Here is a 25,838-nt window from a genome sequence, read left to right on the forward strand (position 1 = left end):
TAACTGTTAATTCTTTCTTAGCCATCATATTCAAAGGTCTCCCCAGATCGTCATGCTGTTGTTTGGCAATAACAGTAAAAAAGTCAAACACTGAGCAACAGCTGCTTCATTTAGTCTTCTTAACAAACCTCTAAACAAGTAGATTCTATTTATAAAAGATAACTGAGGCTTAGGTTGTGCTTTCAACTTCTATGTGACAGTGCATCCTTTTCTACAAAGGGGAAAATTCTAGAGATTTTCAATCATGAGAAAGATTTGTATTTCTAAAACAAATACTAAAAATGAACCAGAATCTCTGAACTATAGTTAAAGTTTTTAGAAAGGCGCATCTAACTAAAGGTCCTTATTCATCTTTAGCACAGACCGAGGGGCCTCAGAAAGATACATCCCTTCCAGCCTAGGAGCATCAGAAGTCAGTCAAGAAGATTCAGCTGGTCTGTCAGCCACATGAATGTTTCATTGCAGGCTGCTTGGTGGTTGCAAATTAAGCTTCTCTGGGTGAGAACTCTCATTTTGACAGCATGTTTCAAAAGGAAGAGAGGGCTGAATTGGTGAGGAGAAAAAAAAAAAATTACTTAGTTAAGACCAGAGTATTTTTATATTTCTTAAGTTTAACCAAAACATTTCCAGGGGAAATTGAAATGGGAGCTGATTTGAACAGTGAGCTACATGGATGTGGGTGTGCTGGCATGAAGAGATCTAGAAAGAGAAGGTACAATTCAGAGGGAGGAAAATGGTAGGGATGAAAAGCAAGAGTGGCACAAAGTATCGGGTTGGCCAAAAAGTTCTTTCAGGTCATTCGTAAGATGTTACGGAAAACCCTGAATGGACCTTTTGGCCAACCCAATATAAAGGCTATTATATGAAGATTAATGAGCCTTTCTGACATTAATCTTACAACTTCTATTATCGTACAACAAAGGGGAAGGCAGTAAAGGCTTTTAGCTCCCAGGACTCTCACCTAAGTCTCCTAACCCACACTTACTGTTGAGCCATGCCTTATTCAACTTCTCTCATACTTGCTGTGTTCCAGCCAGTAACTTACTTACTAAGCCACTTTCTACCTTTTGCACCTACCAGTTTTCCTGCCTGGCATGTTCTTTTCTCATGCTTCATAAGGAAACTATATGTTTAAAGAAAACTTACACTTTATAACTCAGTTTAATCATCAACTCTTGGAAAGGTCTTCTTTGTTACTTAATAACTCAGTTTAATCATCAACTCTTGAAAAGGTCTTCTTTGTCCTCCCTGTCAATTTCCATCATTGCTCACTGCACTTATCCTTCATGGCCCTTCATAATTTGTATGCCTGTATACATGAACATATGTGAATTTATCTCCCTGTATATTATTAGTTTCTATTCTGTCTCTCTCAAAGAAATAAGTGCTGTGAGAACAGAGCACTTATACTCACCAATGTTGGTTGTGTGTTCTTGGGTAACTAATTTAAACTTAAGATTTAGTTTCTTAAATCATAAAATAGGGAATAGTAGTATCTAATAGTAGTATCTTTCAGGATTGGTCAGAAAAAAAGTCATGAAATACAATCTTAAGTACCATTCTTCCTTTTATTTTGAAAGAACTCTAAAATAATCCCACACGCAATATCCCACTCACAGTTTGAAAAGGAGGTGATCCTAAACTGGTTTTGTTAGAATTAGAGATGCTTTCTCTTCAACTTAAGTTTAAAAGACAGGCCCTCTCTGAGTTGACTTAGAGCTCTTGACATATGCCTCCTTGTAAGGGTTAGACTGTAAGGGTCAAAAACCTGGATGCTGTCTCCACCAGAAAAATGTAAAGTGAGAGACTTTACATTTACTAGAGTTATTTCAGCTTCCCTCATAGCTCAGTGGTAAAGAATCTGCCTGCAATGCAGGAGACCTGGGTTCGATTCCTGGGTCAGGAAGATCCCCTGGAGAAGGAAATGGCAACCCACTCCAGTACTGTTGCCTGGAGAATCCTATGGACAGAGGAGCCTGGAAGGCTACAGTTCATGGGCTTGCAAGAGTCAGACATGACTTAGCAACTAAAGGGAGAGAGTTATTTCAATTAGGAGCAGAGTGAAGCTTGGGTGCTGCAGTGGGAGACAGCTGAAATCCCTTGGACAAAAGGAAAATGTGCATATTTCCCATGGACTAGATGTGGGTCTAGAGGTGAGAAACTGGTCAAGTTTCCTTATTTAGGGGATTATATTCAAGAGGACTGCCTGCAGCTCAATAGAGGGGTGGACCACTGGACACTGAAGGCTGAGGAGTCAAATATGGCCATCCAAGGAAGTCTTGCTTCCATCCAGAAAACCACAGTCTTAAGACATCAGGAGAAGCTCAAAGGAGCCAACAAAAGCCCCAGGAAGGAGAAAGCATCAGATATTATACATATGCCATCCTAAGGGTACTGAAATCACACTGCAATAAACACACCCCCTAAAACTATGTCCTTTTCCCATGATCACTTGCTTCCCATGTTGAGCAAAAAAGTCTCATCACTGCAGATTTTTTGGGGTCTGAAGCAAGCTGGAGCTGGAGAAGTTAAAGATATTTTAAATCAGACAAGAGCCCAGAGGTTTTTACATTTAACTATGTTAAAATTATGAGATCATCAGACCGAGGAAAATTTTAATTATTATTCTAAGTGACCTATCTGAGACTACATTAAAAGTAGGGGTAAATTTAGCCTCAGAGGGCTCTGTGGGAGGTCAGAGAGAGAAAAAATAAAGTTGGTTTCTGCCTTTACCTTACTAAATCTAGTTCATTCAACAAACTAGATATAAATGTGTACGGAATACTTCACCCAGCATTGAAGTTCAAGGAATGGTTCAAGGATCTAAACATTTGGTACACAGCAGGTGGTTGATATATTTCTCGGCTCCCACTTTCCAATGCCAAATTCTCCCCAAGATATAGCATTTCTGAATAATTTTGAAGCTGTTCCTTGAATATTTCCCTGTGTATTTCACACCATAATAACTTTCACTAAGTCCTTTATTAAAAAAAAAAAAGCCTAGATGGGGTGGGGTGGGGTGGTCTGAGTCTTTCCTCAATATGATTTAGGATGAAAGAGCAATGAGGTTCTGGGACGCAGCCTCACCTAAAGGTTAAAATGCAAGAGCAAGTGGATTTGCGCCTGGTGGACTATATTCACAAACCAACAGGAGACAGCAAGTAGCCAGGGAACAGTAAAAGGGTTAGAATCATGGGCCCTCCATAAATCAGAAAGAGCATCCTGGAATGAAGTGTGTTTGGGAGGGAGACCACCTCATGCCTTTTCTGGGGGACTTTTTTTTTTTTGCTGTAGAGTTATTTAAAGTGGCTGTATCTGTGGATTTTGCTTCATGCTCATATTTACCAATTAATCAAATGCAAACTCTTCTTTCTTTGCTTCCCATCCTCAAATGTAGATTCTCATAGGTGAACAGGGCTTAAGAGATAACCCAGTTGAATCTCCCCTGTAAAAGGACCCTTATAGTTTCTCCCTGAATCCCTGCAGCAACAAAGAGCTCGCCAAGCACATGACAGGCTCTGTGCTTTAGCATCAGGTAGTTCTCATGCCTTTCTTTCCCCAAAGCCAAGGTCTGCTATCCAATTACACCTACCTTTTCTAGTTCTGCCCTCTGTATGAACAAAATTCTTTCATATGACAACTCTTTAATATTTGCATTTATTCAACAAACATATATTGAACATTTACCCCACGTGAGCTTCTGTTATAGGTACTTGAGGATACATCAATGAACAAAACAGACTTTTCTGCCCTTGTGGGCTTACTGTTATTGCTGTTAGTCACTAAGTCCTGTCTGACTCTTTGGCTACCCCATGGACTATAGCCAGGGATGCTTCTCTGTCCATGGGGATTCTCCAGGCAAGAATACTGGAATGGGTGGCCAGTCTCTTCTCCAGGCGATCTTCCTGACCCAGGGATTGAACCCACGTTTCCTGCTTTGCAGTCCAATTCTTTACCTCTGAATCACCTGGGAAACCCTATGGGCTTATATACTATAATAAACAAAGGAATAAATTCTTAATACAATACCTGCTGGAGATATTGCCATGAGCATAAATTAAGCCGTCAATAAAGTGAGGGAAAAACCCTCGTGAATATCAGTGGGGGCCGTGTTCTAGGCAGAAAAAACAACAGGTACAAAGCCTCGGGCAGAAAAACACTTAGAACCTTCGAGTTCAATAACAAGAGAACTCGTCTGACTGAAGCCTCAAGGGCAAAAGGAGATTGACACGGGATGAAGTCAAAGAGGTAACCAGGGGCTTGCAGACTATGGTGAGGCACTTCATTTTGATTAACTGGGGAAGGAAGCTAGTGAATAGTTTGAAGCAGAAGGTTGAGTGAATATGATCTGGTTAATTAAAAAATAGTCACTCCATCTGTTGGATGGAGAGTAGATTGTAGAAGCGGCAAAGCAGAAACAGAGAGAAGTTAAACACGCTTACAGCAATCTATGTTAAGATATGATGGTTTGGATGATAGCAGGAACAGAGTTGGTGAAGGATGACTGGATTTAAGATTTATTTTGAGAGTAGAGTTGACAGGGTTTGCTAATGAATTAGATGCAGGATGTGAGTAAGAAAGAAAAATCACGGATAGCTCCTACATTTTTGTAGGAAACTGGGTACCATTTCCTGTGTGAGGCAAGACTCTAGGAAGAATTGGGTTTGAAAATAAAATGGGTGTGTTTTATAGAAGTCAATCTTGAAATGCCTATTAGATGTACATCATGAGCATCACTATGTTAAATATACAGTATAGAGATAAAATTTAAAGTCATAAGGCCAGATGAGAAAACCTAGGAGGACAGGTTGCCGAACAACCAAGGAGGTGTTGTAGGGAATTCTAGGCTTTAAGAAACCCTCTATCATTTCCTTTCTTAAACATATTTTTGTATATCTTCACAGAAAAATTTTGAGAGTTCAGTTCAGTTCAGTTGCTCAGTCGTGTGTGACTCTTTGCAACCCCATGAACTGTAGCACTCCAGGCCTCCCTGTCCATCACTAACTGCCGGAATTTACCCAAACTCATGTCCACTGAGTCGGTGATGCCATCCAACCATCTCATCCTCTGTGATCCCCTTCTCCTCCTGCCCCCAATCTTTTCCAACATTAGGGTCTTTTCAAATGAGTCAGCTCCTTGCATCAGGTGGCCAAAATATTGGAGTTTCAGCTTTAATCAGTCCTTCTAATGAACACCCAGGACTGATCTCCTTTAGGATGGACTGGTTGGATCTCCTTGCAGTCCAAGAGACTCTCAAGAGTCTTCTCCAACACCACAGTTCAAAAGCATCAATTCTTCAGTACTCATCTTTCTTTATAGTCCAACTCTCACATCCATACACGACTACTGGAAAAACCACAGGCTTGACTAGACGGACCTTTGTTGACAAAGTAATGTCTCTGCTTTTTAATATGCTCTCTAGGTTGGTCATAATTTTGAGAGTATATTATTGGAAAACCACAGTAGCTTTTTCCTGGAAAAATATCTGATATCCTTCATGAAAATGAAAATTTATTGCTAAGGACTGGAGAACCAAGGTAGAAAAAATAAGCCAGAAGCTTCAACTTATTTTATTAAAAAACTGCCTAATGGGTCAAATGTTTCACTCTAACAGATGTCCCATCTAATCCTGTTACTGATATTAACTGAAAGCCACTATAAATACAAGTGGCAAGAGTAAAGCTAGAGCTTTTCACAATTCACTACTCCATCTTCCTTGATACTAATCTTAACAGTTGTGTTTTATTCCTGAGAAACTGTACTGAATTTAGAACTAATGTCCAGAATAGCTCTGGCTTTTTCTTAAGTTTTCTTAAATGGCCAAATGTTTTCTTGAGAAAAGTTCCAAGAGAAAGGCCTACCTGAGTTTTAAAAGTTGTGAATTACAACACTGAGGGACTATACCAGCTAAGTTCATGAACAAAATAACCAGGCATGATTCCTCAGTGAGGAGATCACAGCACCTTCTGTGAATGAATAGACACTAATTTCCAAGTGCTGAAGGCAAGATTCAGAAGGGGAGCAATTCAGTTTCATCAACTGGTTGGTCAGTTGCCAAACACTCAACTGCTATATTTTGCTTGCTAGCACTCATCCGCAGTATAACCCCTCTGAAGCCTGATCTAATGGAGACATCAGGAAGTGATCACTACCAGTCTTTCCTGGATCATCTAGAAAGCTTGTTGCCAGTAACAGTCTAGGATGGAAATGCATCTGACAGATACTCAAGCAAATGAATACACTGCTGTGTTATTTAGAGAAGTGAGGAAATCCATGCAATAGTAGAGCTAAAAGATGCTTTTATCAGTGAATGTCAGCGCAGAGTCTCGAAGGGTTAGTTTCCTCTCAAGCAAAAAAGGAAAATGTCAATTTGATTTTAAATTTAGGCATAGAGGAGAGATACTTCTGAAAATTATACACCTTTTGTTCTAACATTGCTCTCCTTCACCAAAGAGCTGTGCAATGCTTCAATTCATCAGAAAATCAAAGTGCAAACACCTGGGGGAAAAAATAAAATATCAAAGAAAGAACAGTTGGTGCTTTTGAAGACAAGTTCCATTAAAAAAAGCTTACTTTCTTTTTATGAGAAAAGAATAGATTTGACAGATAGCGAAAACAATAGTTTTGATCCATCCTGGATCAAGTGAGATGTACAGATTGTTTTAGTTGGCATACTGTTTGTTTGGCATACTAATTTAAATGTATATAAAAACTTAGTTCAAGACCGTTCTGATTGAAGAATTGTACTTTTAAAGGCTCTAATGATTATATCACGGAAATTGAGGGGGAGAGGGATCTTTTTGTTTTGTGTTCACTTTTCTGTATTCCCTGATCCTTGGTGAGAGATTTTAAACTAGATGTTTGTTGAATAAATTGAGCTGAATCTACTTAGCATTTCTCTTCCTAGTCAAACATCTTTCAGGATATATATCAAGTGGTGTTTCTTTCCATTTCTTCATACACTTTAACACTTTTAGGCTTATAAATGTCAATATTAAGTAATTTTTTATGACTGGGTATCATTTTATTGTACACATTTACATTTTATTCCAGAAAAATAAATCTGCACTTTCTAAACTGTGAATTCTATTTTGTTGGCAGGCTGGCTACCGTCCTTAGGGTAGCAAAGAGTTGGACATGACTCATGCAACTTAGCATGCAATAGCAAGTTCAACTATTCTGAAAAAGATAAGGCTACCATCTTGGTGTTCTCTTTTCCAAGATTAAGTGGTATCAGTGAGAAAGAAGTTGGAGTCTGTCAATTACCAACAGTTTCAGGAGGGGTATTGGAGCCTTGCTAAACCTCTCTGCTACTGCTTCTTTGCTCTATCAAAGTTTTTGAATATATTGCATCATGTTGTGCTTCATGACTTCTTTCATCACTGTTTGCATACATTTATGGTTATTAATTTTTCCTGTGTTTATTTTATGAATTATTGAAGGAGAGAATTTCTATAAGCAGGTAAGATTAATCTGCTCTAATAATCTGGAAACCAGTTCTTTAGTAGTGTATACAATCTTCTCGGTGTAAAACTTTGCCTTCAGGAATGATTTTCATTTTTGTCTTTCTATTAGTTCAATATTTAGTCTTTCCTTGAAACTGCGGGATTCATTTTATTTCTAGGTATTCTGGGCAACATGCTTCCTTGCCAAGTTCTATTTCTAAGAATTCCATCTGTCTACCTTCAAGTCACCTGTAACTGACATAAGGAAAGGGTGGCTAACATGAGGATCAAATGAGTTATTATTAAAATGATATCAATAGCTCTGGATGCTAAGCCCAGCTTAACCATATTTTTAGAGATAAATCAAAATTTATAAATTTACATCGTTAATTATCCTAAAATAGAACATAAATAGAATATTTAACTAGCTACAATCTTGTTATGAACCAACAAAAAGAGTCTTAAAAACAATGCTTACACAATTTTATATTCTATTAAATAATCAGAAGCTTCCCAGGTGGTGCTAGTGGTAAAGAATCTGCCTGCCAATGCAGGAGACATAAAAGACACGTGTTCTGTCTCTAGGTCAGCAAGATCCCCTGGAGAATGAAATGGCAATCCATTCCAGAACTCTTGCCTGGAAAATCCCATGGTAGGAGGAGCCTGACAGGCTACAGTCCATGGGGTTGCAAAGAGCTGGATATGACTGAGTGAGTAAGCAGAAGCAGCACAAATAATTAGTGTGGAGTTCATGTAAAGAACTCTATTCTCCACGGTCTACCCTTAGAAGCATATCAAAGGATCTCTCTATGTAATCTGTGTATTGTTATTTGGGTAGGATGTTGCCAAACTTGAGAAAATTAGTAAGATGAAAACAGTAAAAAAAAAAAAAAAAAAGGTCTGAATTATCACTCTGTATCAAGAATGATTAATAAACGGGATTCCTTATCCTAAAAGAGAGAGGCATAAGAGGAGACCTTGTATGAAGGGCTTTTCTATGAAAAGTTGTCTTCATAGCTGTAGAGGGCAGAAATAACACTGATAGACAATTAAAAAAAATGTCCCACTTTCAGCTCAATTATAGGGGGGAAAATTCAGTGATTGGGTCAGTCTCCCAAGGGAATAGCTATAAAGTATTGGCAATTTGTTTCCTCCCAAAGCGTTAAAGTAGAAGTTGAAGTCTTGGTCAAGACTTCCTCATAAAAGCCTATGCATATACTTATGTGATGGTATTTACAATTATCTATGTATGTGTACATTTCACACACTATACTGGGACCACTATCTCCCTTGAGGGCACACTCGGTCTCTATGTCCAATTTTTAGTCAAACACAGTCAGGAGGTGTTCAATTAATATTTTACTAAATACACGAGTGGATGTGTGTATTTTCAGAGATTAGAATATTTGAAAAATAGGAATTCTTGTACAATAAAATGATCATGATTTTTAAAAACGGGTACCACAATTTATTCACATGAATGGATCTTTGAAGGCTAAACTTTCCCATCTGACTCAACTACTCATGAACATTCAGTGAATAGTTTTAGGTTCCTGGGCAGCAGCTACTGAACTCTTTCTTCCTCAGACTACTGGCCTATATTGAACAAACGATGTATGTAATGATTCACGGCTCTAAGGCTCTGAATCACCTAGAAAAATGTGCCTCACCTGTTTCTTTTGTTATTTTTAGTCTTCCCTATTCCTAACTGCTCTCTTTTTATTCTCAACATTTCCTAATACCGTCTTTAATATGACGATTTCCTACTTACGGTGGATTTTTGGTGGGATCTCATAATTGGTTAGCCCATAGAAGATTCCATGTTTAAAAAGTCCTAAGTTGGCTTTCTTTGTGGATATGAAGAGCAGAGATGTTCTCTTTCCTAGTAACTTTCTGTAAGGGATGATGTGTCAATCTGGCCGCAATTGAATTATGCTCAGAGACAAAGTCTATGTAGTACAAGGCTTTTGACTGACAGCTAACGGCACTCAGAGTCACAGTCTGTGAATAAAAAATACTGCAATCTTTAATTTTATCAGATCTCAATGTTCCAGAGAAGGAGAAGAATTTAATGTACACTGGTTGATGAGTTGGAGAACCAAACTGGATTTAGTTAGGGGACTGTGATGAATTTAGCATGAAGTCAGTGCCAGCCAGCAGAAAAGGACTGCATTATTTCAGCCTAGGTGAATGCCAGTTTTCTAAGAAGGTACTTGGGAGGAAAGCCAACAATCTTTGTTTATTGTCATTCTTTTGATTTAGTGCTTAGAACTACCTGGCTTAATAAATGTTTTTGAAATAAAATATTTATTGAGTGAATGGACAAGTATTTTCTGCACATACTTGCTTCTTGAAAACATAAACAAGTAAGGAGAACACTTTAAAATTATTGGGCACTGAGATGTGTCAAGTATCTCACTAAATGCTCACAGTAACCAAGATGACTTCATATGCCCATTTTACAGTCAGGTAAAGCAAGGGTTTAAACTTAGAGTCTGTCCAAAACCTAAAGTCTTTTCATGAAGCTGCTTTGCTATTGATCTTAAATTAGAAATATTTATAGTCACAGTATTTATCATAGCAACACACTTCCTCTGAAAACTTTTAAAAATACTATACATACAAATGGATCTATATACAAAGCAGAAACAGTCTCACAGACATAGAAAAGAAGCTTGTGGTGGGTGAAGGGGAGGGTGAAGGGGGATAAATCAGGAGTTTAGGAGTATGGATATTAACAGATATCATAAAATAGACAAGCAACAAAGATTTACTGTATAGCACAGGAAATTATATTCAATATTTTGTAATAACTTATAATGCAATATAACCAGAAAAAATAGCTGAATCACTTTGCCACATATCTGAAACTAACAAAATATTGTAAATCAACTATACTTTAATAAAAAAAATTGAAAAAATCTTATACAAGTAAATATTTACCCGAACAAATATTCATAGCTAGGTAAACAGCATTTTCTATGTGAATGATAAAATTTAGAATGTCAAAAACTGGACTACATCTAGTACAATGCATTTTTTTACATCTGAAGTTTTCACAGTAAAAATAATTTTGACTTTCAAGAAGTCATTGATAATAAATTCTGTTAAAAATCATGAGCCAGCTTTAAACAGCAAAGAACAGAAATAATGACTACATCTTAACCTCAAGGGACAAATGAGAGGTGTGATATACTCCTTAGTTTCCAAAAGGATTTAGCAAACAGAACTAATTGTTTTACTCTCCTATAATGTTATAAGGTACAGAACAGTGGAGACTAAAGCAGAAAAATCGTAGTTTGTTTTTTCATGAATAAATAATTTCTTTAAGGCCTCAGGAGAGAGCTTTTCTACAGATGTCATTATGAAGACCGACCAAATATCAGCTTGGAGAAAGAACCTCCTAACGCATAAGTGATATGCATTTCATTTATCCAGAAATAATGAGAAACTAGCAATGGACACATTCAAGAAATTCTACAGGAAGTGCCTGGGAACAAAGTGAGCTCATCAAGGTCTTAGGGAAAAATCCGAATCAACTTTTTGGCCAACCCAATATATTGTCCTTTGTTCAGTTATTAAAAAAAAAAAAAAAAATTGTCCTTTGGGAGAATCAGAGAGTAGTGATGTAGTCATAATTTACTTCCAAGAAGACTATTTTCTTGGCTTAACACAGAGTTAGGCATTTTCTTTTTGACCATGAACATTATATTTCAGCAGAAGGTTGCACTGCACGTGCACTCAAGCATATCCTTGTTTCCTCCAAAAGAACAATTTGGGTAGCTCAAAAGGACTGAAAAAAGTTTAGCACAAAAAGGAAAATGTAGTGTCTTGAGACCTCATGCCAAACAGCTGAATTTGCCATTTGTGCTTATTAAGAGTCATACCATTATTCAGAAAGGCCCTTTACCACAAAAGAGGTCTACCTACCACTTAGAACTCAGGTCCTGGGACAGAGGCCTAAATAAAGAGTAAATGGTGCCTTGCATTGAGAGACACATTTCCATGTACATTAAAAAAATGAATATACATTACAATTTACCTCGTGGCAAGAAAGGGGGGAATGTACAGTAGATGGCTGGATGCCAATAATCAAAATTGTTGCATTACCTTTGTGTTCAGTGTTTGCCCAGTGGTGTGGTGATCTGTTTGGGTATGAAGAGCTGAATTCTGGACAACTGAAAACTCTGCTAATCTAAATACTCCCCAGTTATCAAGGTCAGGTGGTAGTTGTCCAACTTGTTACAAAATGCCATCAGCAATATTATATACGGACAGATGGAATAAAAAGAAGAATTTCAATGGAAAATATCCTGTACTAGGTTGTAAGAATGGTGCATTCAATTTTGAATTAAAATTTTAGCTCGTTCATCCCATTTTTTTTTCTTCTTTTTTTGGCAGTGCAGTGCAGCATATGGGATCTTAATTCCCTGACCAGGGATCAAATCTATGCCCCTCTGCATTGGAAACTTGGAGTCTTAACCACTGGACAACCAGAGAAGTCCAAAAATCTTCGCTCATTCAAATGTTCATGGGGCTTGCCTTACGTACTCAATACCCGCAGCTGTAGGTTTGTATCCCAAATGTTAAAAGTTGTGAAAAGGTTAATTTACCAAATGACCATCTCTGAAAACTGCCAGATGAGTTTCTCATCTTTCAACTTTGAGGAAATTTACTCTGTCCATGTTATTGTCAAGAGAGAAAAGACAAGAACAGATGGAGAACAAGAACAGATGAGAGAACAGAACTGTGCACACAGAGATTGAGACAAGCCATAAACTTCATCCCAGTTAGATATTTGAGAAAATGTCTGTAATATCAAGGGCATGCCGAGAGGATATTTAACCAAGCTGGCCAATAAATCTGTCACGTTGGCTATTAAGAAAAAATAAAATTAAAAATCCTCAATAATTTGGAAATTGCTTTTTGATTAATTGACCTGTTAAGCAAAGTGCTAGATACTTTAAATGCTATTTATCCAAACTCTTGAACAGATAGTTTCTGTAAGGTATGATAAAAGAGGGGGTCCATGCAAGGATGTTCCTCATAAGCAACAGCAATTGGAAGTTAAATCATTCAGCTTCCATCTTGTTCACTCCTTTTTCCCCCTGCCTTACTTCAGGGACAGGCATGATCTGTCTTGGACCCGACTCTCTCTCTCCATCCCATATTCCTCCCACTTATGACACAGAGTTTGGTCACAGACTAAACCGGGGATTTGCACTTCCCTATTAAGTGTTCATTAAATGCTTCAAATTTAGCACAGGCCAGGGTAGAGATTAAAAACTCAGTGTTTTAAATGTTAGGATTTGCAACTTGTTTATCTCCTTAATTTGGGCTATTTATATCTATCTTTTCTGTAGGCTATGAGTTACTTGGATGGCCTAATAAGAAAAAATTGAGAAAAAGAAGAGAAAAAAAAAAAAAACCCAGAGTATTTTAAAAGCTCTTAGAAGTGAAAGACTTTCTGAGTGGATCAATTAGTGATAGCTTTGTGGAGGAGACAGAACGTGAGAGTTAGACCATAAACAAAGCTGAGTGCCAAAGAATTGATGCTTTTGAATTGTGGTGCTGGAGAAGACTCTTGAGAGTCTCTGGACTGCAAGGAGATCAAACCAGTCAATCCTGAAAGAAATCAGTCCTGAATATTCATTGGAAGGACTGATGCTGAAGCTCCAGTACTTTGGCCACCTGATGTGAAGAGCTGACTCACTAGAAAAGACCATGATGCTGGGAAAGACTGAGGGCAAGAGGAGAAGGGGTGACAGGGGATGAGTGGTTGGATGACATCACTGACTCTATGGACATTAGTTTGAGCAAATTGTGGGAGAAAATGAAGGACAGGGAAGCCTGGAGTGCTGCAGATCATGGGGTCACAAAGAGTCAGACATGACTTAGCAACTGAACAGCAACAACAACAAAGAACTGAACTGGCTTGGCTCTTAGAGATGGAGAAGATTTGACAGGTAGTGGTCACAGTGATAAGGAAAAGCATTCAATGGGACGAGCAAAGGCTTAGGGGCAGTAGAGCATGGCATACGTTTCAGAAATTGTACATAACACAGTTTAGCTGGAGAAGAAGGATGAATAGAGAAGAGAGAAGAAAAGACTGAAATCAAATGTTGTTGCTGGAGAGGGAGGTTATAGAGGATATGAAATGATATAACAGGAAATTTAGATTTTTATCTAGGGCCAGTGAAGAGCCACTAGACACTTTTGAGCAGGGGAGTCAATTAACAGAGCTGGGATTTTTGGAAGATTAACCTACAAGTGTATGCAAATGGAAGGGAGGGATTTGAATGGAGTCTATTACAGTAGATAAAACAAGACATAAGGAAGATATGAACACCACAATAATGGCAATGGAGATTTTACACAAAAGACTAGTTAGCTGGAGGTTAAGTTCCAAAGGACATAATGCCTGATTTAACAAAGGTGGCCAAGAAGAATGAAGAATCAACAGAAAAGGACTTTGAACATTTTAGTTTGGAAGAGCGGGGCAATCTTTAATAGAACTTGGTCTTCAACTAGCTATATTATCTTAAAGCAACACACATCTTAGAAGGAAATGCATTTCTTATATAGGTTTAGGGTTTTTTGGCTTAGACCACATAAATCAATGGTCTCCATGTGTTTAATTATCTAGTTCCTGAGAAATTATGACTTGGAGTGTCCTTGGGAAAGTCACTAGAAAGATTTTTATTATGAACCTATTTCCTGGGAAACCACATGCACACTTCATATTTTCTTCCTTGTATATTTTTGGTTGCTTGGCAAGTCTAAATGGATTTGCCTAATCACAGCTTGCTATACATGATTAGCCATTTTTTTTCTCAACTGACTGCCTGCACACAGACACCCCAGCTGCTTGCAATGACCAAATCTCTGAGGGTAGGGAAATTTTTATATATTGTTAAGAGGAAGCATTCTAAATCAGTGCTACATATTACCCAAATATTCCTTACTGAAATACATGGTCATAAATTATCAGCCAGATGATTCTAGTCAAATAATGGGAAGATCAGTACCACCATAAGGCCATAAAGACAAACCACATATGTCAAAGGTCATCTCAGAAATAGTCGCTGTACAACAGATGGAATAAACATAAGAGTATAACTTGGAAAACTATAAATTTAATTCTACTACAAATTATTTTTTCAAGGAATCCCTTAACATTGTATCTATACAATGAAAAGAAATACTATTTACCTTCTGTCTCATGTAAAAAGAAATAAACAAAACCAAAAATAATCCCCCCAAATCATCTGGACATTAAGAATGTCTATAAAATCAATCTATCAAATGTTTATATAATTGTTCAAAGTAGCTGAAGTAGCCATAGTCATAACTTTTATATTAAAAATTATTGGTAAAAGTAAGAAAGTCAGTTGTTCAGATATTTTCCCAACTCCAGATATTTGATAGAAAATGGGGGAAATGCAGAATATTAACAGCATTTTCAGACAGATGTTTTCCAATTCTGCCTCTCTTCAGAATCATCACAGTCTTTCCAGTGTGCCCAGCATTGTCCCCTAAGGGTTCCCCCACAGCCTTCCCCATCTCACAAATGGCACCTCAATCCATTCAATGGCTCAGTAACAAAACAGTCTCATTCTTGGACAAATGCCACATCTAGATTATCAATAAGTGGCAATGCCACTATTTGGCAAATGCCAATATATCTTCACCACATACTTGAAAACTTCACTTTTCTCTTCCTTCTCCAAGTGACCCCTAACTGTCTTTGTTTCTATTCTTGGCCCCTTCAATGCATTTTCTTCACAGTAGCTAAGTACTGTGAAGAATTTAAAAACAACACATTTGACTGTCTCACATATTGACCATTTTGCAAGAACTTCCCATTGCACTTGGAATAAAATAACAAATCTGCAAATATGGTCAACAAAGATGCACGTGATTTGGCCCCTGTTCACCTTGACAGTATCATTTCATGTCATTCAGCATCCTGTCATTCAACTCCAGTCACAACTGATATCTTTTAGTCCTGGAAGGTACGAAGATCCTTCCTACCCTGGGGCCTTCATACACACATGCTTTCACTCTGTCTAGATGCTCTCCTCCACTCTTTATCCATCTAGTGTCTGGTTTCACTTGTATCTCAAAGTTTAGCTTAGGTGGCGCTTTCTCAGAGAAGTCATCTTTGACCCATTACCTGATTGGTGCCTCCTTACAATCATTCATGTTCATTCATAGCATGTTTCTCAATTTATATTATCAGTGTTTTCTACATTAGACCATAATCTTCTTGAGCAAAAATTCTCCATTTTCTTTGTGAATCCTCATTGTCTGGATCTGTGTCAAGTCCACAATAAATGCTTAATAAATGTTTGTTGAATCACTGAAGAAGGAAATTAATGAACGCAGTCAGCTAGCTCTGTATTATATACTCATAATTGAAGCTAGCTAGCCCAGTTGGCTAGAGTGTTGATATTTACTATTGAGAATGCCCACATGCTCAGTGAAGGGAAGATAAAGGTCTGAAAGCACATATTAAATTTTAAATTCTCTGGAGCATTTTGGTTCTTCTGATTAAGATGAATCACATCTTTCTCTCTGCTCGATTCAATTGGAATCATGGCTCAAGTTCAACCACAGAGCTGATTTCATTCTGTCTAGCACTAAAATGAGTTACCTTTATGTTTATCTCTCTCATTAGAACTTTCTAATTCTCCCATTAGAAATACATCTGATTCATCTTCATTGTCTCCACTGCATAAGAGTTTCCATAGTACAAGATTAAATACTGGCAGAAATTAAAAAAAAAATAAGATCATCATTCAAAAATAAAGTATTACGAGATGCCAAGGGAGGTTAAGACTAGAAGGTATCATCAGATTTAGTGTAGAATCCAATTTAATTATTCAATTTACTCTGATTCAGCATTTCCTTCAAGGCACAGGGAAAGGCATCAGGAATTCAAACAGTGATTAAAACAGTTTCTTTCTCTGTAAATCAATAAGCTTTATACAGAGAAACAAATCCTCATCGGTGACTTTTGTATGGTGACAGGACAAAAAGGTAGGACAGACCCAACAGAATCTCAACAGGACCAACAGGTCCCCAAACCTCTACAGCAATTTGGCAGGAGCCTGCTTTCAGGGATATAAAGTTAGCTCTAACAGTTTCCTGGTTCTCCTCTCCCCAGTAGAACAAGCCTATCACCCATATGCTGTGTGTGTTCTTTCATTGGGTTATTGCCTGGGTATTCTTGGTCGATTTAAGCTTACCTGTCTCCCCACCCCCTTCTTTTCTTCCCAGGGCTATTTCACTCCTGGCTCAAAGGAGAAAACAGTTCCGATAGAAATAAACCAGCCAGAGGGGGCTCTAGTACCAAAGATAGAGATCCAAAATAATGTGCTCCTGATCAAATGAAGGAGTTTTGGCTATTGATTCCCTAGAACCTTTAAGTGCTCTGCTGAGCAGCTGAGGTCATAGAATGACTCAGCTAGCAGGAGGCCTGCTAATGGATGGTAATACTTTGCTGAGTTATTGAAACTGGGATTGGCCTTAAGGCTGTACTGAACAATTGCTGTTAATTGAACTGTAGAAGTATCTACCTGTTATTTTAGCATATCTTTTTAATTTAAATAGCAGATGCTTATAAGTTTTAACTTTAAAACACCTGGCAAATATGAAAATGTGTAGAACAGAAAGTCTTTTCTTGCATATCACGGGACATTGGTGTGGAAATGCTTTACTTCTCCGCACCCTCAAATTAATTCTGTGATTTTAGTGCATTTGGATTTAACTCATCAGGGAATTTGGTTCATTTATTAGATTACCAAACAATTGTGGCAAAGGGTGACACCATATGTTCAGTTCAGTTCAGTCGCTCAGTCGTGTCCGACTCTTTGCGACTCCATGAATCACAGCACTCCAGGCCTCCCTGTCCATCACCATCTCCCGGAGTTCACTCAGACTCATGTCCATTGAGTCCGTGATGCCATCCAGCCATCTCATCCTCTGTCGTCCTCTTCTCCTACTGCCCACAATCCCTCCCAGCATCAGAGTCTTTTCCAATGAGTCAACTCTTTGCATGAGGTGGCCAAAGTACTGGAGTTTCAGCTTCAGCATCATTCCCTCCAAAGAAATCCCAGGGCTGATCTCCTTCAGAATGGACTGGTTGGATCTCCTTGGAGTCCAAGGGACTCTCAAGAGTCTTCTCCAACACCACAGTTCAAAAGCATCAATTCTTCGGTGCTCAGGCTTCTTCACAGTCCAACTCTCACATCCATACATGACCACTGGAAAAACCATAGCCTTGACTAAATGGACCTTAGTCGGCAAAGTAATGTCTCTGCTTTTGAATATGCTATCTAGGTTGGTCATAACTTTTCTTCCAAGGAGTAAGAGTCTTTTAATTTCAAGGCTGCAGTCACCATCTGCGGTGATTTTGGAGCCCCCAAAAATAAAGTCTGACACTGTTTGCACTGTTTCCCCGTCTATTTCCCATGAAGTAATGGGACCGGATGCTACGATCTTCGTTTTCTGAATGTTGAGCTTTAAGCCAACTTTTTCACTCTCCTCTTTCACTTTCATCAAGAGGCTTTTTAGCTCCTCTTCACTTTCTGCCATAAGGGTGGTGTCATCTGCATATCTGAGGTTATTGATATTTCTCCCGGCAATCTTGATTCCAGCTTGTGCTTCTTCCAGTCCAGCGTTTCTCATGATGTACTCTGCATAGAAGTTAAATAAGCAGGGTGACAATATATAGCCTTGACGTACTCCTTTTCCTATTTGGAACCAGTCTGTTGTTCCATGTCCAGTTCTCACTGTTGCTTCCTGACCTGCATACAGATTTCTCAAGAGGCAGGTTAGGTGGTCTGGTATTCCCATCTCTTTCAGAATTTTCCACAGTTTATTGTGACCCACACAGTCAAAGGCTTTGGCATAGTCAATAAAGTAGAAATAGATGTTTTTCTGGAACTCTCTAGCTTTTTCCATGATCCAGCGGATGTTGGCAATTTGATCTCTGGTTCCTCTGTAGCAAACTACAAATAACATATATGTGGCTTCCCTAGTAGCTCAGTGGGTAAAGAATCTGCCTGCTGTGCAGTAGACCCAGGTTCAATCCCTGGGTTGGGTAGATCTCCTGGAGAAGGAAATGGCTACCTACTCCAGTATTCTTGCCTGGAAAATCCATCCCATGCATAGAGGAGACTGGTGGGTATGCAGTCCATGCAAAGAGTCAGGCAAGACTAAGTGACTAATACATACACTCACTCACACACACACACACACACACACACCACACACATATTGAATACTTGTTGTCAATTTGTGCCAGGTACTACTCTAAACACTTAATGTATATTGACTCATTTAATCCTCACAATATTTCAAGGGGCAAGTGCTATTATTATCTGCATTTTGTAGATGAGAAAATTAGGCTCAGAGAGGTTAAGAAATTTGACCAAGGTCAAATGGCTAGTGAACTGCAGAGCCAGGGTTCCAGCTCAGATACTTTGGAGTTTGCACTCAACCAGCAAGTGTTCCTGCTCTGTACTCATCAGATATTAAATATTTAATTCTCATAAATCCAATGGGATGCTACCATTGAAAGCGCAAGTGTTAATGGCTTAGTCATGTCCAACTCTTTGCAACCCCATGGACTGTAGCTTGCCAGGATGCTGTTTGTGGAATTCTCCAGGCAAGAATATTGCAGTGGGTAGCCATTTCTTTCTGCAGGAGATCTTCCAGACCCAGAGATCAAACCAGGGTCTCCTGCATTGCAGGCAGATTCTTTACTGTCTGAGCCACTAGGGAAGATCTCTTTATGATAGCACCAGGAAGCTACCATTATGGTCCCCATTTAATAATAAGAGGGGCTGATCTAGCCAATGTCACTGTGCTAGTAAGTGGCTGAGCTAGGCTTTTAAACTCCATCCTGCCTGACTCTTAGGTCTGAGATCTTAAGTACCACCCACTAGTACCTCCCAGAGAAGGTTGTATGCTTATTTTTTTTAAGTCACATGTAGCATTAGAGGGCTTACTTGGTGGCTCACTGGTAGAGAATCAGCTTGCCAATGCAAGAGATGTGGGCTCAACCCCTGGGTTGGGAAGATCCCCTGGTGAAGGAAATAGAAACACACTCCAGTATGCTTGCCTGGGAAATCCCATAAAAGGAGGAACCTGGTGGGCTACCGTGGGATTGCAGAAGAGTCAGACACAACTTAAAGACTAAGCAATGACAACAATAATAGCATTAGAGATTACACAGATTTTAAGGGCAAGAGAAATGATTTATTAAAAGAGTAGAGTGACTCTCTCGGACACGACTGAGTGACTTCACTTTCACTTTTCACCTTCATGCATTGGAGAAGGAAATGGCAACCCACTCCAGTGTTCTTGCCTGGAGAATCCCAGGGACGACTGAGCCTGGTGGGCTGCCGTCTACGGGGTTGCACAGAGTCGGACACGACTGAAGTGACTTAGCAGCAGCAGCAGCAGCATAGTGACTCTCTAGTCATAATCTTTGAAAATAATTAAATACTTTTAAGCTATTACATTTTTATAAAATATCTGAAATACTATTAATATTAAATGTCATCATTCTGAAGAGCAGAGCTCAAAGTTCTCTTCTTAGAAATTCATATGATTCATTTCACTGTTCATATGATTCCCCAAAGTAACTGCAGTTATCTCAAGAGATTTGTGAACATTTCAAAAAATAAATTTTAACTTATTTAGACTATTGCAAGTATAAAATGCTATGTTCAGTTCAGTTCAGTCGCTCAATCATGTCCGACTCTTTGCGACTCCATGAATCGCAGCACACCAGGCCTCCCTGTCCATCACCATCTCCCGGAGTTCACTCAGACTCATGTCCATCGAGTCAGTGATGCCATCCAGCCATCTCATCCTCTGTCGTCCCCTTCTCCTCCTGCCCCTAATCCCTCCCAGCATCAGAGTCTTTTCCAATGAGTCAACTCTTCGCGTGAGGTGGCCAAAGTACTAGAGTTTCAGCTTTAGCATCATTCCTTCCAAAGAACACCCAGGGCTGATCTCCTTTAGAAATGCTATGTAGTACTTATTAAATAAAATGGGTAAAAGTACTATCAAATAAAAACTAATCACAAGTGTCATAAAAAATATAATAATTATTTTAGGATAGACTATTCAAATGATTATTTTTCACATTACTGTTTTACTAAATGAGAGAGATTACCATTTACACCTGAAAAGTTAGAAAATGTTAACATGCCAGCTAAGTCAGTGGTAAAGGTTAAAAATTCATAGAGAAATTTAGATGGTTTTTATTGTTTGTTTATAAGAAAATTTCTTTAGAAATCTATCGCTTCCTTCTCTGAGTTCATAGTTACAGTAGTGGCTTCTTTTACTTTCTGTAAAATTCTATCATCACAGGATTTCAAATCTCACGGTAAACTCTGAGTGCCAGAGAATAAAAGAACAGAGTACATTGTGGGTGGGTCGTGGAATAAGCTTTAATCAGATAGCTTGTCACTGGTATCCTATTGTGAGTTGTTTCTGTTTCTGTTACCTTTAGGCCCTTTGAACAGTTTGATTTCCACAACAGTCTCCAAAATGGGTCGTCTTCTACGCACGTACAGCCGAACGATAGACCCTGCTTCTTTGAGTGCTTCCACTGCTTTACTGTGGGAAACCTCTGACACGTCCACCTCATTCACCCGTAAGATACAGTCATTGACCCTGAAAGAAAGGAAGGCAGGCAAAAGTCAGGAGTGTCCAAGAGAATTTCTGAAAGAATATTACGACTATCTAACCTGAAGGTGTGGGGAAGCAAAGCACAATGGCAAGTTAAACATATTTATATTTGGAAGAAATACCTCATATGAAGGAAATCAAGAAAACCTTGAACCCCTCAGCCTTCCCAGTCTTCCCAACACTGACCACCCTACTGGACAGGTCCTGTCCTGAACTCCAGTCCACTCTGACTGGGACTACATCACATATGGGGTAGTTATATAGGTCAATCCCATTCTCCCAGTTCATCCCACCCACCCCAGCACTGCATAATTTGCTGATTTATAATGTCCTTAACTGCTGGATTTCTTCCATAATCTCATGGATGATCTACCATCCGCATCACACAAAGGAGAGCTGTTCCAAGTGGTTGACTTCTTTGTCTAAAGTTGTGAGCAATTTTATTAGAGACTGGGTATGATCTTATGTCTTCCTATTTCAAAATTTGTTCTTTCCTTTTAGGACACATATATCTAACGTAATGAATAGTTTCATGTATGTTGTGCATATCAATTTAAAATGATAACATGTAGTGTAAACATTACATAAAAAGTATGGGAAGAATTTTCCTATCTTTTTTGTTCATAATTTTTCTGTTTGAGGAAGTGAGGTCTAGGACTCTTGGTTCAATAAGAATCTTAATTAGCTTCAAATTCTTGAGCTAGAACAATCTCACTAAGATTCTGGGGTGTTGTTTCATCATAACAGATGCTGTGGCTTTAATAGGTTTACACATACATTTCTTCTCTGACTGACTAAAAAAATTATGGAAAACTACCCGTTAAAATAGTTTTGAGAATGTAGGCATCATGGGTGCCAGTCACCCTGTAGCAGCTGGTCCTTTGAGAGTGGGTAATTTTGTCATCTCATGATAATGCAAAAACATAACGTTTACCATAACCCTATGCTCAGCATACTAATCATATCTTAAAACATAGCTTTCCATAGAAGGGAGTGACTGACATTAAAAAAAAAAGAATTGGATGCTATAGCTCTTGAAACTCTACTCAATTTTTTCCTTTTGTATACAGTGGAATCCTTAATTGTCAAATGTTGGGGTGAGGAAATCACAGCCTAAATCAGATATTTTTTTCCTAAACACGTGGACAAAGTCGGCAGCTTTAGTGCACTAAAAAAAAAAAAAAAACAAAAAAAACAACACACAAAAAACACTGGACTAGCAGTCAGGAGCTTTGGATTTGCATCGCAGCTGTGTATCAGCTGTGTGACCGCGGTCGAGTCACTTCAACTTTTTTGAATTTTAGTTTCCCACGAAAAGAGAGTAACATGCCTAGAGTTAGTGAAGAGAGTAACCAAACATAGAAATAAGTGGACATATGTGTAAACTGTAACAGATCATACACAAGAGAGTTGTAGCTATTGATAGGTTGGGCTCAAGATGGGCTTCAGGATTTGTTGAACATAAACAGGATGGAAATTGAAAATTTTAAAGGGTTTAATATGTGCCATATCATATCATTCTTCACTTCACTTATTTGCTTGTATTTAAGTGAAACCATTTATGAAGCACTGATTCTCATTTTACACCAATGACATTTTATTGGCAAGATCACAATGCTGGTGACAACAGTGACAGGATTCTAACCCAGTTAGGTCTTTTTCTGGAGCCTAAGCGACACAAAGTTACTCAGAGTTAACTAAGGAAAAAAAGGGAATGTGAGGGGAGGTGTTTATATTCAAATTCTTAAAATTAAAAAGAAAGAATATCAAGCCAAACTGGGGCACTCAACTTTCCTTCCTCCCAATCACTTGAAATAGCATTTGGCTAGAGGGTCATGGCTATTTAGAAGTTGCTTTCTCTGCCAGTAGATAATCTCTGTAAGTAAAGGCAGCATTTGAATTCACTTTGAAATATATAAATATATCACTAGCTTCAAACTCAAATAATACTCTGTTTCAGTAAAATGTGAAGCCTTTATCATATCACTGAGCCATTGTGTCATAAAGTCATTTACATACAAATTTCCTCCCTACTTTATTGGCGTAATTAAGTTGATGGTGAGAAATGGAGTATTCCCGCCATGTCAGTAAAGAAGTATGTCACAGTCATCAGTGATTCAGGCCTCTCAGTGTGCATTTCTGAGCCCTAGGGGCACTCAGGAAGGAAGGGTACCTGCAATCTGGCACCATTAGGCTGCAGCTACTCCCTGAGGTGACCACTGAGGAATTCAGGATGTGAGAAACACACATACTGGCCCCAGATAGCTGAGAAGCATATGGAAGGAGTGATTTCACTGATCCCGGACTCTTGCATCTTCCTATATATAGAAAAGCACTAAATTCCTTAACTTGAGATATCTGGTTTCCTTTAATTTACAAAAATACTTTTGACGTTCAGGCTACCTGCCTGATCTTGCAAATTTCTAAAGAACCTGACTCCTCCCCCTGCCTCCTCAGAGCAGTTCACTCAGGGCTATTCGAAATGCCGCTTTGGGGGCTTAAGTTCTGAAAATTTCCATCAAATAAAATAAAACTCTTAACTTTTCGGTCATGACTATTTTTTCAGTAGACAATGGCTTCACTCTTTCAGTGCTTGCTATTTCAAATATAAGTCTACGACTTCCTTTTTAGAGATGAGTGTTGTTCACAGGATTAAAAAGTGTAAGTACCAGTCGCTCAGTCATACCCAACTCTGCAACCCCATGGACTATAGCCTGCTGGGCTCCTCTGTCCACGAGATTCTCCAGGCAAGAATACTGGAGTGGGTTGCCATTCCCTTCTCCAGGGAAACTTCCCAACCCAGGGACTGAACATGGGTTTCCCACATTGCAGGCAGATTCTTTACCATCTCAGCCACTAGGGAAGCCCAGGATTAAAACAAATTTAATTTTAATAATTTTCTTTGGATATTCTGGTACATTTCCTTGCTATTAATAAATATTCTTAGAAACAAAAAAGAACATTTTATCACTAACATGTCCACAAAAATCTTATCTAAAATTTGCACTAGAGAAATACTCTAGAATATGATATGGTGTCACTGAAAGTCAAATAATACTTAAAAATTATTTATTCTACTTTGAAGATATTTAAAATAATGTATAATATCTACCCTGTTTCATAGGTAGTAAAGTATATTCTGTTGTAAATAAGATTTATGATTTTTATACATTTTTTAAGAATTTTAATTCATTATGAACCTATTTGCAAGGAAGGGATGGAGATATAGATCTAGCGAATGGACATGTGGCACAGATAGGGGAAGGGGAGGATGGGACAAATCGGGAGAGTAGCACTGACACATATACACTACACGTATACACGACCATGACACATATACACCACACGTATACACTACCATGACACATACACACCACACGTATACACGACCATGACACATATACACCACACGTATACACGACCATGACACATATACACTACACATATACACTATAATGACACATAGACACCACACGTATACACTACCATGACACACACACACCACACGTATACACTACCATGACACATATACACTACACGTATACACTATAATGACACATAGACACCACACGTATACACGACCATGACACATATACACTACACGTATACACAACCATGACACATACACACCACACGTATACACGACCATGACACATATACACTACACGTATACACTATAATGACACATAGACACCACACGTATACACTACCATGACACACACACCACACGTATACACTATCATGACACATACACACCACACGTATACACTACCATGACACACACACACCACACGTATACACTACCATGACACACACACACCACACGTATACACTACCATGACACATACACACCACATGTATACATTACCATGACACATACACACTACTCATATACACTATCATGACACATATATACCACATGTATACATTACCATGACACATATACACTACATGTATACACTACCATGACACATATACACTACACGTATACACTATCATGACACATACACACCACCTGTATACATTACCATGACACATATACACTACACGTATACACTACCATGACACATATACACTACACGTATACACTACCATGACACATATACACTACACGTATACACTACCATGACACATATACACTACACGTATACACTACCATGACACATATACACTACACGTATACACTACCATGACACATATACACTACACGTATACACTACCATGACACATACACACCACATGTATACATTACCATGACACATACACACCACACGTATACATTACCATGACACATACACACTACTCATATACACTATCATGACACATATATACCACATGTATACATTACCATGACACATATACACTACACATATACACTACCATGACACAGACACACCACACATATACACTACCATGACACATATACAGTACACGTATACACTACCATGACACATACACACCACACGTATACATTACCATGACACATATACACTACACATACACATTACCATGTATAGAATAAATAGCTAGAAGGATGCTATGGGGAGGGAGGTGGGAGGGGGGTTCAGGATATACATGTACATATACACCCGTGGCGGATTCATGTTGATGTGTGGCAAAACCAATACAATATTGTAAAGTAATTAGCCTCCAATTAAAATAAATAAATTTATATTTAAAAAA

General features: G+C 38.5%; 1 protein-coding gene across 11 annotated transcripts in view; it reads right to left on the minus strand.

The window, feature by feature from the left end:
• DLG2 (discs large MAGUK scaffold protein 2) overlaps positions 1-25,838 on the minus strand; it is a 1,427,929-nt gene that overhangs the window by 666,157 nt on the left and 735,934 nt on the right. For all 11 annotated transcript variants that reach the window (XM_068976931.1, XM_068976935.1, XM_068976933.1 and 8 more), the window contains one exon: positions 20,971-21,140. In XM_068976931.1, the coding sequence (XP_068833032.1) occupies positions 20,971-21,140 (170 nt within the window). The remainder of the gene's footprint in view (positions 1-20,970; positions 21,141-25,838) is intronic.

This window comes from Capricornis sumatraensis, chromosome 8 (genome assembly GCF_032405125.1).
Source record: "Capricornis sumatraensis isolate serow.1 chromosome 8, serow.2, whole genome shotgun sequence".
In the NCBI taxonomy this organism is placed as follows: Eukaryota; Metazoa; Chordata; class Mammalia; order Artiodactyla; family Bovidae; genus Capricornis; species Capricornis sumatraensis.